The 12,544-nt window shown below is 44.1% G+C and overlaps 1 protein-coding gene across 1 annotated transcript in view; it reads left to right on the top strand.

Moving 5' to 3' along the window:
- The window catches only part of LOC306939526 (KN motif and ankyrin repeat domain-containing protein 1-like), a 29,099-nt gene that overhangs the window by 3,775 nt on the left and 12,780 nt on the right, over nucleotides 1–12,544 (top strand). Inside the window, exons 5-10 of the mRNA XM_079524116.1 lie at nucleotides 243–2,024; nucleotides 2,440–2,583; nucleotides 3,891–4,010; nucleotides 6,826–6,934; nucleotides 9,879–10,034; nucleotides 10,367–10,454. Of these exons, the coding sequence (XP_079380242.1) occupies nucleotides 243–2,024; nucleotides 2,440–2,583; nucleotides 3,891–4,010; nucleotides 6,826–6,934; nucleotides 9,879–10,034; nucleotides 10,367–10,454 (2,399 nt within the window). The remainder of the gene's footprint in view (nucleotides 1–242; nucleotides 2,025–2,439; nucleotides 2,584–3,890; nucleotides 4,011–6,825; nucleotides 6,935–9,878; nucleotides 10,035–10,366; nucleotides 10,455–12,544) is intronic.

Here is a 12,544-nt window from a genome sequence, read left to right as displayed (position 1 = left end):
TAAAAGTATATTATTGGGCACATGTGGTTAATTATCTATAATTACAGCTCAGTAACACAATATATTTAATTCAGAATTTGACATTCTTCATAATGGGTACTTTTCCTTTTGCCACTTTAAGTATATTTTGACATTTGACAAGTAAAACTTTGCTGTTTACTTAGTATTTGTATATATTGTGATATTGCTACTTTTCCAGAGTAAAAACTCCGAATGCTTCTTTTCCACACCCGGTCACGCAGGTCTCAGCCCCACACATTTGCAGAACGTCCGTGAACAGATGGTGGTGGCTCTGCAGAGGCTGAAGGAGCTGGAGGACCAGGTGAAGACCATCCCCGTTCTGCAGGTGAAGATCGCCGTGCTCCAGGAGGAGAAGAGGAAGCTGGCCTCCCAGTGCAGGAACCAGAACGAGTGGGACCCGAGCGACGCGTTCCGCAAGAGAGCCTACAGCACGGGGAGTCCTGAGCGCTTCCAGAAGGTCTCCGAGTCCGAGAATGATGTCGACACCGACGCAGGGCTGCAGAGTGCGCGGCTAAGTGCCAGTTCCGGTCTCAAGGAGTTCAAGCAGCTGAGTGAAGAGATGCAAGCCCTGGAGCGGACCATCAAAGGTGGACGTTTACAACCACGCCACGGACAACTCCACAGCACGCCGCACGGCAGACCCATGGCGTCGGTCGCAGTTGGCACAGACGAAGGCATGTTTATCCTTTCCAAGCCATCAAAGGAATACCGAGATGCCTCCGTGGGCACCGACCCGATAGAGACCGGGTACGTTGCGACGACGCACGTGTCGGAGGTCAACCCGGGATCCGTCGCGGAAGGGGACGCAGAAACCGACGGCTGGCAGGGAGTCATCGACGTCCTTCAGGAGAGAATCGGTCAGCTGGAGGCGGAGCTGAAGGAAGCGACGCTGCAGACGGAGATGAGCCGTCTGAAGCAGGAGCTTCAGGCGGCGGGGGCGAGGAACCGCGCCGACAAGGCCTCCACCGCCACTCCCTCGACGGACAGCGTGAGCTGCGAGGCCAAGGTCCCCACCAGGAGCCAAGGGGTGGGCAACCACACGGTGTTCCTGGACGCCAGCACGGGAGACGGCGCCGGCGCGAAGGCTTGCGACGTGGGGGTCACCTGTAGCCCGGAGCTCCGCAGCGCGAGCACAGGCCCAGACGAGCCCATGAGCCACTGGGAGGTCAGGGCGCACGTGGGAAGTAAGGACCAGTGCGTCGGCACACGCGTAGACACCAGCACCAAAGCGGTGGAGGCAGTGATGGAGGTGTGTGAGGCGAGCACCAACACTGACACGAGAATGCAACGTCTGAGCTGTGGGAGAGAAGGGGTTGAGTATCGCTCGGTGGCTTGTGGGGACTGTTCGGTTGACGTGACCGTCGTGGAAGCAAAACAAGTGGTTTCTCATGGCATGGCCACCGATCCGGTCATAGGAGTAAATCAGGGCGTCATGGCCTCCCCTCAGACGGCATCGCGGCGCACCAACACGGAACTCAATTCCGTCTCCCGCTTCACCAGCACCAGCCACGCCTTCAGCACCAACTCCAGCACCAATACGGCGCTCTGCAGCACGCAAGAGAAGCACACCAACACCGCCATGGCCGCCACCAGGACTGTGTCGGTGGGCGGCAGGGTCCAGGACATCCAGGCCGGTCCGGAGACGCGCTCGATCGGCGTGGGAACCACAGCCTGGGCGCCGCCGGGCGCTTTAAAGCAACGACCGACGGCGGCGGCGGCGGTGGCAGCCAAGGCGGTAACCCGAGACACGGGCGTTGGAATGACCGACGTGAAGGAAAACTTCCTGGTTGGACTGAAAACGCGCAACATGGCCTGCGGACCGTCTCACTTGCCCGACCCCAACAGAACCAGGAGTGTTGGCGTGGGGGAGGGGAAGATACGAGACCTGTCCAACCCGTCCCAGACGTCCCAGGACGGCCTGCAGTCCAGGTGGGACGCAGAGCTCAACCTGTACATGGAGAGGATGCAGAGGATGCTGAACGAGCAACAGGATATACCCCAAGGTTATTATTAGAGCTTTGAAATGGTTTCAGTAGTGTTGTTATTTATTTTTTTAAGTCTCATTAGTTTGTTTTTAAAGTAACTTTACTAGTTTTTTGTGTGTTTATATAATGTATCAGTTACGTTTTCTTCATTGTAATATAGGGTAAAGGGTGTGAGATAAAAGAAAAAGAAAAAAGAAAACATACATTTATGACATAAATATGAAATATTGACAATAATATAACTAAAGACATTTCCCTCTATGATTTTTGTTAATTTAACTTGTAATTTACACAATGCAATATAGTTTCATTTAGTTTGGTTTTCGTAAAGCCTTTTCTTCTTATTATTTTATTTCAGGTAAAATTTGTTTTTTGTTGTTGTTATTATTAAACAGTTTGTTAGTTTGAGTTAACTACAATGTTTTACCCGCAGAGAGCTACTGTGAGCTGAGGAAAGCATTCACCCAACAACAAAGCAGGAACCTCACCCCCAAGTTGGTCAGCACCTTGTCCAGCATCAACACAGCCATGAGAGGCAGAGAAACAGCTGCCCTTCTGCCAGAGTCACTACCTGAAGGTTAGAGAAACAGCTGCCCTTCTGCCAGAGTCACTACCTGAAGGTTAGAGAAACAGCAGCCCTTCTACCAGAGTCACTACCTGAAGGTTAGAGAAACAGCTGCCCTTCTACCAGAGTCACTACCTGAAGGTTAGAGAAACAGCTGCCCTTCTACCAGAGTCACTACCTGAAGGTTAGAGAAACAGCTGCCCTTCTGCCAGAGTCACTACCTGAAGGTTAGAGAAACAGCTGCCCTTCTGCCAGAGTCACTACCTGAAGGTTAGAGAAACAGCTGCCCTTCTGCCAAGTCACTACCTGAAGGTTAGAGAAACAGCTGCCCTTCTGCCAGAGTCACTACCTGAAGGTTAGAGAAACAGCAGCCCTTCTGCCAGAGTCACTACCTGAAGGTTAGAGAAACAGCTGCCCTTCTGCCAGAGTCACTACCTGAAGGTTAGAGAAACAGCTGCCCTTCTGCCAGAGTCACTACCTGAAGGTTAGAGAAACAGCAGCCCTTCTGCCAGAGTCACTACCTGAAGGTTAGAGAAACAGCTGCCCTTCTGCCAGAGTCACTACCTGAAGGTTGGAGAAACAGCTGCCCTTCTGCCAGAGTCACTACCTGAAGGTTGGAGAAACAGTGGACCATACTGTATACCTAGACGGAGCAGCATTCCTTTTCGGGTTTATGATCTGGTCGTGGGAGCGGATGATGTCGTTACGTCATGTAGTAGTGATTGTTTTGTATTCATCAGGCCTGAACCCTCAATCTGGAACTTCCTTTCCCTCAAACCCGGAAGAATAATACCTTCCAAATAAAAGTAGCCTTGCATTCCTCCGAGGTGGAAAGCCTGGTGACGCGAGGTTACTGTATACCAGAGTCACTTGACTCTGGTATACATACAGTAGGTATACCAGGTGAAGGTTGGGAGAACAGTGTTCTCATACAGTATCCTCGCTGAAACCTTCTATGTCCAAAACCAGTACTTTTCAGGAAATGGGGGTAACCTGTGTTCCAATGGATCTGATGTAGTTATAATTTAGTTTAGTCACAAGCTCATATTTACAAAACTCACAGACATTATTAGCCTATTTGTCTGTTTGTTTCTCAAATTCAAAAGTAGCAAAAGTAGCCGATCTACGAGCTTGAAACGTGTTGCTTCGGGCAACGTTTCGAGCTTGAGGGTGTGCTGCTACTTTTGATGTTTTCGTGTGACGCTGTAGTAGTATAAAAAAGTAGGGCATTCATTTACAAACAAAATACACAGTTGAAATATGGAGATAAGAAGGTTTCTGCCCGACGAAATGCATTGTATTGCTGTTCTCTGTTGCAGGCAACAGGCAGGTCCAGTCCATGCCCTGCCCCTCCAACGAGGTCAGTCACATGGCATGTAATGACTCAGAGGTCAAACGAAAGATCCAAATGATAGAACAGCACGCATCATCTGTTCAAGGTAAAACTGTGTGTGCATGCGTGTGTGTGTGTGTGTGTGTGTGTGTGTGTGTGTGTGTGTGTGTGTGTGTGTGTGTGTGTGTGTGTGTGTGTGTGTGTGTGTGTGTGTGTGTGTGTGTGTGTGTGTGTGTGTGTGTGTGTGTGTGTGTGTGTGTGTGTGTGCGTGTGTGCGTGCGTGCGTGCGTGCGTGCGTGTGTGTGTGTTCAGCTGCCATGTTATTAACCATCCAAACCGGGAAAGCATCGGTAATTTTAGATTTGAGCTATAAAAAAAGCACATTGGCTATTCAAAAATAGAAGATCTACAAGCTCATAGCGCGGCACGTCATGCGCTTGTATACCTGCGTATGAGCTTGTATACCTGCTATTTTAGAAAAATCTTGAAAATGTGTGCAAATCTTGGATTATATATATTCTTTTTTTTACTCAAATCTTTGCCTCTGGAGGACACTAGAACAACATATTTTGAGATGGGGGGTCTGCGGCCAAATACACGTTTGAGCACCACTGATATACGGGTAGAAACATACATTTTTCAGAAAACTGTTTTTTGTAGAATCGTCCTCAGGTTTAATGGGTTAAAATAAGTTCTGGATTGTAGCTTTAAACTAGTAGGAATTGGAAGAAGTATCTCTCTCTCCTTGGCTTGGCTAGTTGGCTCTGGGTTGATCTTTGAGGCGTACACTTGCAATGTTTGGTATGATGTCGGGTTTTGGGAAGCACACACATTGCACTACATAGCAGTTTGTGGCTTCAGGCGGCCTAAAATTGACTTGGTTTTCTGGAATGTCTGTGTGAAAGAATGTTCTTTTTTTTTTCATAACGAGGCTGTCATATTCATAACAAAGCTTGAAGCAAAGCCCACACTTATTATGAGTTATAATATAACCGAGTCCTACTGCACAGAATCAACCAGTCATGTTACATATGATCATGATAGTGTGGAATAGATATTAAAGGTCGTATAAATAGAAACCCTTCATTACATTGGTTTTGTGGGATGCATGTAATGCAACCATGGCTGTCTTTAGACAGACAATGGTGGATTAAGTTACTCAGATTACTTTAAGTCCAGGCAAAGACTCGGTCCTGTCCGTGTTTTTATTTTGATCATAAGACCCACACTTTCTGAATGCCAAGTCTCCAAGTTTCCGTACTATGGCACATTTAATAGGAGTCCAAGTCCAACTAGTGGTTCTCAAATGTTTTATTTGCAAGGTCTTCCTCAGAGCAGTGTTGTTTTTGGCAGCAAATTTTGATTTTAGTTTTAGTCATAGTCTTTTGAATAGTTTTCGTTTAGTTTTAGTCACATTTTAGTCACCTGGAATGTGTTAGTGTTAGTCTAGTTTTAGTCGACTAAATGTCATGAGATTTTGGTCGACTAAATCTACAGGTGATTTAGTCGACTAAAATGTATTTTGGCGGGCCTTGATGCAGTCGCAATGACTGATTTTACACTTGCTGAAAATAGCTGATCTACAAGCTCACAACGCGTCGCAGCGCGACGCGTTGTGAGCTTGTAGATCAGCTATTTTCAGTATGCAACAAAGTGTAAAATTACTTATACTGGATCTCTTGTCCACTAGTCCCTTCCTAACATTTTCGTCTAGTTTTTATTTGTTGACAAAATCGTCAGTATATTTAGTCTTAGTTTTAGTCATCATAGCTTAGTTTTCATTTAGTTTCCATTTAGTTTTTGTCAGTGGAAAAAGGTAGTCGAAGAACATTTTTCGTCTTAGTTTTAGTCGACGAAAACAACACTGCCTCAGAGTGTACAAATTGGACACTCTCAGAGTTATACAGACATGTTATGGTCATTAATCAGTGCTAGCTCTTTACGTGTTTCTGGTAATAATTTGTGTGTCTAAAGTCCACTCATTTGTAGGGATGGAGCTCATACATTTCTATTGATAACTAAGTATGCACCACACCTTATCGATCAGGCTTATCGAGGCGGGTTCTTATCGAGCCCACTATGTAGCATTTTCTATTATTTTGTGGAAAGACGGGAGACATACATTCTGAACAGAACCAGTATCTTTTACTAGGGCTTTCAAACAATACTTTTCTAACAGACGGAAGGCAATTGACCTTTTAACTTTGGGAAAATAATATTGAAGAAACTGTTAACTGGTTAGTGTGTGTTAACCTGACTCCGCCAGATGGGGCAGCAGAGAGTACACTGGGTTCCCCCCTCCTGCTCCCATCTGGGAACTCTCAGGCAGACTTGATGCCCGGCCACAAAACGGCCTGGCCAATCAGCAGCAGCTTCTAGCAGCTTCTAGCAGCAGCTTCTAGCTTCTAGCTGCTGCTGATTGGCCAGGCCGTTTTGTGGCCGGGCATCAAGTCTGCCTGAGAGTTCCCAGATGGGAGCAGGAGGGGGGAACCCAGTGTACTCTCTGCTGCCCCATCTGGCGGAGTCAGGTTAAGTGTGTGTACCATCACTTTAAAAGCGTAATTTTGTTTACCCAGACAGCGCTGGTTGGCAGGTACTGTATCAATACACTTTTAGACCGACATGTTTGTGCCAGCATGGTGGGTGATTAGATGTATTTATTGATCGCCTCTTGTCTTGATTGTTTAAACATGACGTCATATGGGCCGAGATATGCTCGATAACAGGCTCGATAAGCCCAAAGCTTATTGATACCGGGTACTCAATAAGCTTGTTATTGGGTTCTTTCGGGTGTCGGTTATCGAGCTCCATGCCTACTCATTATTTTGTCCATGGCAAGGCAAAAATGGAACTTTGACAAAAATGTCCACCACAAGCCAGTATGGAGTCGATGACCCCTGGTTCGGTGCTTTGTCTCGTAGACAGGCCGGCCTCAGCCAGCATGCTGCGCTCCATCATGAAGAGGAGAGATGGCGAGGAAGGCTGCAGCAGCAACAGGAAGAGCTTAAAGTTTATGGGAGTGACCGCAGGGTAAGACTCACATGTCCAACTTATTTTCTTTGTTTTTACACAAGACGGACAGAAGCTGTGCTATATATACCTCGTGGCCTTGTACACTCGTAATTTGTTTTTGCTGCATTGAGTGCATGTTTGTATATCATCTCTGTCGGCTGGAAACCTATTGTGTCCAAAACTGTTCCATTTCAGGATTCAAATTAAAAAATGGCAAGCTCGAAACGCTTGTTGTAGATCTGCTACCTTTTTTTTTTATTATTATGTTTTTTTTTTGGCTTTCGCCTTTATTTTATATATTTTATGGAGGGACAGACAGTAGGCTGACAGGAAATGGGGAGAGAGATGGGGGGGAAGACATGCAGTAAAGGCCGTCGGGATCGGGAGTCGAACCCGCGGCACACTGCCAGACTGGATTACCAGCCAAGGTGCCTGGACCACTGAGCCATGGCCCAGGCCAGATCTGCTTTTGATGCTTCTGTGTGACGCCGTAGTATGATCAAGTATAGGTTAGAATATGGAGATGAGAGGTTTCTGCCCGACAGCAATGATATTATATACGTATTGTAGGTTCTTTGAATTAGAACAACGATTCCCAACCTGTGGGCCGTGAGGATGTTGCAAGCAGGCCCCCAAATAATTGGCGAAACACTAAGATGATAATGTAACATTAATATAAACAAATAAATGTTTTTTTAATCTTCAAAACCTTGAAAAATTAGTTTTCTTTGCGATATACTGATAAATAGTTTAAAGTTAAACTATTACGTTGTTTCCATTGATCCGAGCCGGAAACCAATCGATTGACTTGCGTAGAAAAACAAAGAAACAACCACTACAACACAACCATAGCACAACCATAACAAAGTTATACCTAGTGGAGGAGAGGATGTAGGCTACAAATCAAAAAAAATCACACCCGTGTGAAGTCAGGGGTGCTCTTATCATTATACATCATCATACATCATCTCATGAACAACTGAATTTATGTGATTGGTTAGCCGATTTGGTCGTCTACATAATGACGTAAATTTTCCCTTCATTGTCGATGGCATTTAATGTTTGGGTTGCCACAAATGTATGTCATATTTGATGACCTAATTTCTCCTCTCATTGTCAATGGCAAATATGAGACGTGTGGGGACAAAAGCTGTACATAGGAGTGGCTATAGCGTTTAGTTACGTTGCACCACTGCACTTTGGAGATTACCAGACTGGGCTATAGTTATTAGCCAGGCTATATAGTTATAGCTTAAATGGCTTTTAAGTCAAGCCATTTAAGCTATAACTAGGATTTTTTTTTTAAACAATATGTTTATTGTTTTTTTTCGTTTTTTCATACATGTACACAACATGGTGATGCTGACATATAGGAGCGGAGAGGGTCAATACAGCAGACCAAGAGACAAAAACAAAAGACAGAGCAAAACAAAATGACAACAACAAAAGCAAAACATTTAGCAGAAGTCAGTATATAAACAGATAAATGAGAGTATAGTATAAGATCACTACAGTATTATGAGGCATTACCATTACGAAGCATATTCAACACATCAACATTTGTTAAGAGTTGGGTGAAGGGTCCCCAGACTTCATCATACATTACAAAATATAAGTTATCCTTTCCATAGCACAACAGCTGCTCTTTTCCCTGAGCCATTGGCTCGCTCGTGGTCTCTGTGTGTTTCCATGTTAGAGCAAATAACTAGGACGTTTGAAGTAACTAGTGTGAGGTGGTGCAACCGGCTCCTGATCCAGAAAAGATTTGGAACCGCTGTATAGAGCGTCGCAGCCCCGCCCCCTTTCATGACGACGCCAGGCCCAGGAAATGAATCACAATGCATTTTTCCCATAGACATTTCAAAAAGTATTTATTTAAAGACCTTTTAAGCATCCTACGAAGCCAACTCGAGTCGTGACAAATCATGACAACACACACAATATTTTGGACCAAACAAATAATTACATAGAAGAAAAACAATAAAAAAAAGTGTTGTAACCTGCCGTTTTTTTCTACTTTCTAATTCTTTGTTTGGCCCGAAAAATTGTGTTTGTTCTCATGATTTGTCACGACAAGAGTTGGCTTTGTCCGCGGCGTAAACGTCTTTAAATAAATACTTTCTGAAATGTCTATGAGGAGAATGAACGGAGAATCATTTCCTGGGTCATGGTAGGGGGCGGGACTGCGACGCTCTATTCGAATATGATGGTGTGTTTCCAGGTTAGAACCGCTGTACTAGAATATGATGGTGTGTTTCCAGGTTAGATCCCTGGCCTGCATTACAGTGGTTTTCAACCAGTGGTTCCACTTCCAGGTGGTCCCCAGCTAAATGATGGCGAGTTGGTAACCAAATGGACGCTTATATCTATATCTTTAACCCTTATATATCTTTAACTCTTGAGAGCGTAAAATGAAACCAAATGGACCCGTAAAGGTGCATTTCCTGGTCCATTTGGTTTCATTTTACAAGAGTTAAACTATTTACAAGAGTTAAAGTATTGTTAAACATCTGCATTAAGTAATGTACAAGACGTCTACACTATTAGAGCATGTAGAAGAATTAGCCTTTTATCTCTTACCTACAGGATGGAATTGTGGCCAACAAGTTTTGGGTCTGAGAGGCTAAGGGCTCCATTTTCGTCACCGCTAAACCCCTTATCCCTATACTTCTTTACCTTTTTTTACTATTTTGAAAAACATTTTTGAATAGTTCAACTAGCCAATCTACATTGACACGTTGTGAGCTTGTAGACTGGCCATTTTAACTATTCAAAAATGTTTTGCAAAATAGTAAAAAAATAAGGCAAAGCAGTTTAGGGATAAGGGGTTTAGCGGTGACGAAAATGGAGCCCTAAATCTCATCAAATGGGGGTCCGCAGCTCAGATGCCTATAATAAATAATGGGCCTTCATATGAAAAGGGTTGAAAACCTGTTTTAGAATAATGATGGCGTGTTTCCAGGTTAGATCCTGTGTCCGCATCGTGTGGGTCTCCCAGCAGCGAGGACACCGCCACAGAAGAGGACTGGAATCGGAGTAAGAAATGGAGGGACGTCCCCGGCCTGTCTCATCTAGGGCCAGTGGGGCAGGGGAAAGCTGCTTCCAATGCACAGCCAAAGTAGGAGTCTGTCTGCAAGCTTTTACATGTTTCTTGAAGATATTTTGGGGGGGGGGATTTTCTGCCTTTATTGGATAGCACAGTGTAGATCAGTGGTTCTCGGGACCACCAGTGGTCCTTGAGGGTGTTCCAGGTGGTCCCCAGCTACATGATGGAGAGTTGTTAACCAAATGGACCCTTACAGATCTTTAACTCTTGAGTGTAAAATGAAACCAAATTTACCCTTTAACATTGTTAAACACCTACATTACTTAATTTATAAGAAGTCTACACAATTACAGAATGTAGACGAATACGATGTATAATAACCAGTAACTCTTTATTCCTATAAGGTTTAAATTAAGTGACAAGATGATTTCTGCGTGCCACGCCTTAAAGACCCACCTGAACGATGACAAGGTGTTATCCTCCAGGGAACTAGTAAGTTTCACTGCTTCTTTATCTTTTCTCCTCGTCTTTTTATGTCTTTTCATCTTGAAAATGCCTGACACTTTGGAACAGGCCTTGCTATTTGGACAGGCCTTGCTCGATACAGAGATCATCTCAACTGAAGTGATTATTATGGTTAAATATTAAATAATGGTTGAATAAAATTACGAGAATACAGAAAGATCTATTTCGGCGAGTGTGAGAAATGGGAACACAGAGGATTGGATAGATACTGTAAGTTGGAAATGGGGTGTAAGTAAGTAAGTGATAAAAGTAAGCATTGCCGTCTATTTTTGCAGAAATGCCCCTGTCGTGTGTTGTTCAGTGACAGGCTCTCCTTAGCTCCATCTCTCCACCAAGATCATCCATCAGCTTCAATTATATTGTGTTGTGGTTTTACTTTTTCCCCCCCAAGTGGTCCAACACGTACAATTTCACTTTCACATTCATGCACTAAGTACTGTAACTGTACTGTTACTGTAACATTTTGAGGTATGTTTTACTTTACTGGAGTTTCCAATTTTCAGTACTTTTACTTCTACTCCACTAGGCCTATATCTCAGAGGCGAGTATTGTACTTTTACTCCACCACAATTATTTGAAAACTTTAGTTACTTAAAACTGTCTCAGTGCCACAGGACGCCTTTGGACGCCTGCCCCTGGTGGCCGCGAGTGCCATTGGCGCCTTTGGACGCCTTTTTGAAAAAGGCGTCCAAATTTAGAAAATTGCTCTAATCTGCATGTCAGGTGATTTATCTAGACTTTTAGTCTAGACTTTTAGTCTAGATAAAAGTCAGAGTATTTCTACTGTACATTGCAGTATTTATACTTTTACTTAAGTAAAACATGTGAGTACTTTTCCCCCCACAACTGCATTTTGTACACCGTCTGGGTTTGTAACTGAACACTGAGGATTTGACAGTGTAGGCGGGTGGGCGGCGGGTGTAGTGCGTGAGGAAGGGTGTGTTCAAGAATGTAATATAAAAAGACAGTATGGTATTGGACACATACTGCATGAGATATATATATATATAGCCCACTAAGCCCAGCTAGATGCGGACTCTATAATTTTCCTGGACTTGGATTTCTCTAACAAAAAGTCAAAGTCTAAGGAACTTCCTTATTGTTGTGTTTTCGTCTGCATGGGGACACACCCTCCCGTCCCCTGCCAGCACACACTTATTTAAACCACTTTAAAGCCTGTACTTTTGTTGAGCGGAGTCCCTCAGGGCTCTACGCTAGGGTCTCTTCTGTTTTCGCTCTCCATTAAATACCGTCCATTAAATACAAGTGACTCACACACTCACAACGCATCGCATTGTGACGTGTTGTGAGCTTGTAGATTGGTTATTTTTTTAATAGATGAAGCTCAATGTTTTGGGGGTTTTGAGTGGTGCAACCACTCCAAGGAACAGCAATGTCCGTGTTCAACTATGTTTGTGTGTTTGTGACTATGTTTGTGTGTGACTATGTGACTATGAGCACCAGTCAGTACCAATGAGTACCAAAAGTGGTGCTGTTGTGCCAGAAACGGAGAGAGATAGATAGTGCTGCACTGTTGCCTGCTAATGAGAGAGAGAGAGAGAGAGTTCACACGGGTGTGATTTTTTTTTGTAATAGTAATAATCAAAATCTTCCAAGAAATTTGTAACAGAAGTTTTCAAATAATTGTATTGGAGTAAAAAGTACAACGTTTGCCTGTATGACGCCGTGGATTAGAATTATAAAGAATTTAAAATCTAGCTACAGGAAAAGTCGATAAAGATGTTTATGAAGAATGTGGTTTATGGATAAACTATATATACCAATCCTTTAAGATCCTAACTAACCAGTGTCTGTGCTCTTTAAATGTTTTGTCTCATGCCCATAATTATAACATGGCTATTCAAATTGCTCAGTGCACTGTGTGAATTATAGCAATTTACAAAACAGGCTCTGACAAAGATGACTTTTTTGCTGTGTGTGTGTGTGCGCGTGCGTGCGTGCGTGCACGCGTGCGTGCGTGCACGTGTGTTCCGATCACGTTTTTTTTGCTCCCGATCTGATTCCGATCATTTGATTTTGAGTATCTGCCAATACCT

Source organism: Electrona antarctica (genome assembly GCF_951216825.1).
Source record: "Electrona antarctica genome assembly, chromosome: 16".
Taxonomy (NCBI): Eukaryota; Metazoa; Chordata; class Actinopteri; order Myctophiformes; family Myctophidae; genus Electrona; species Electrona antarctica.
This window is presented reverse-complemented; position numbering and strand designations above follow the sequence as displayed.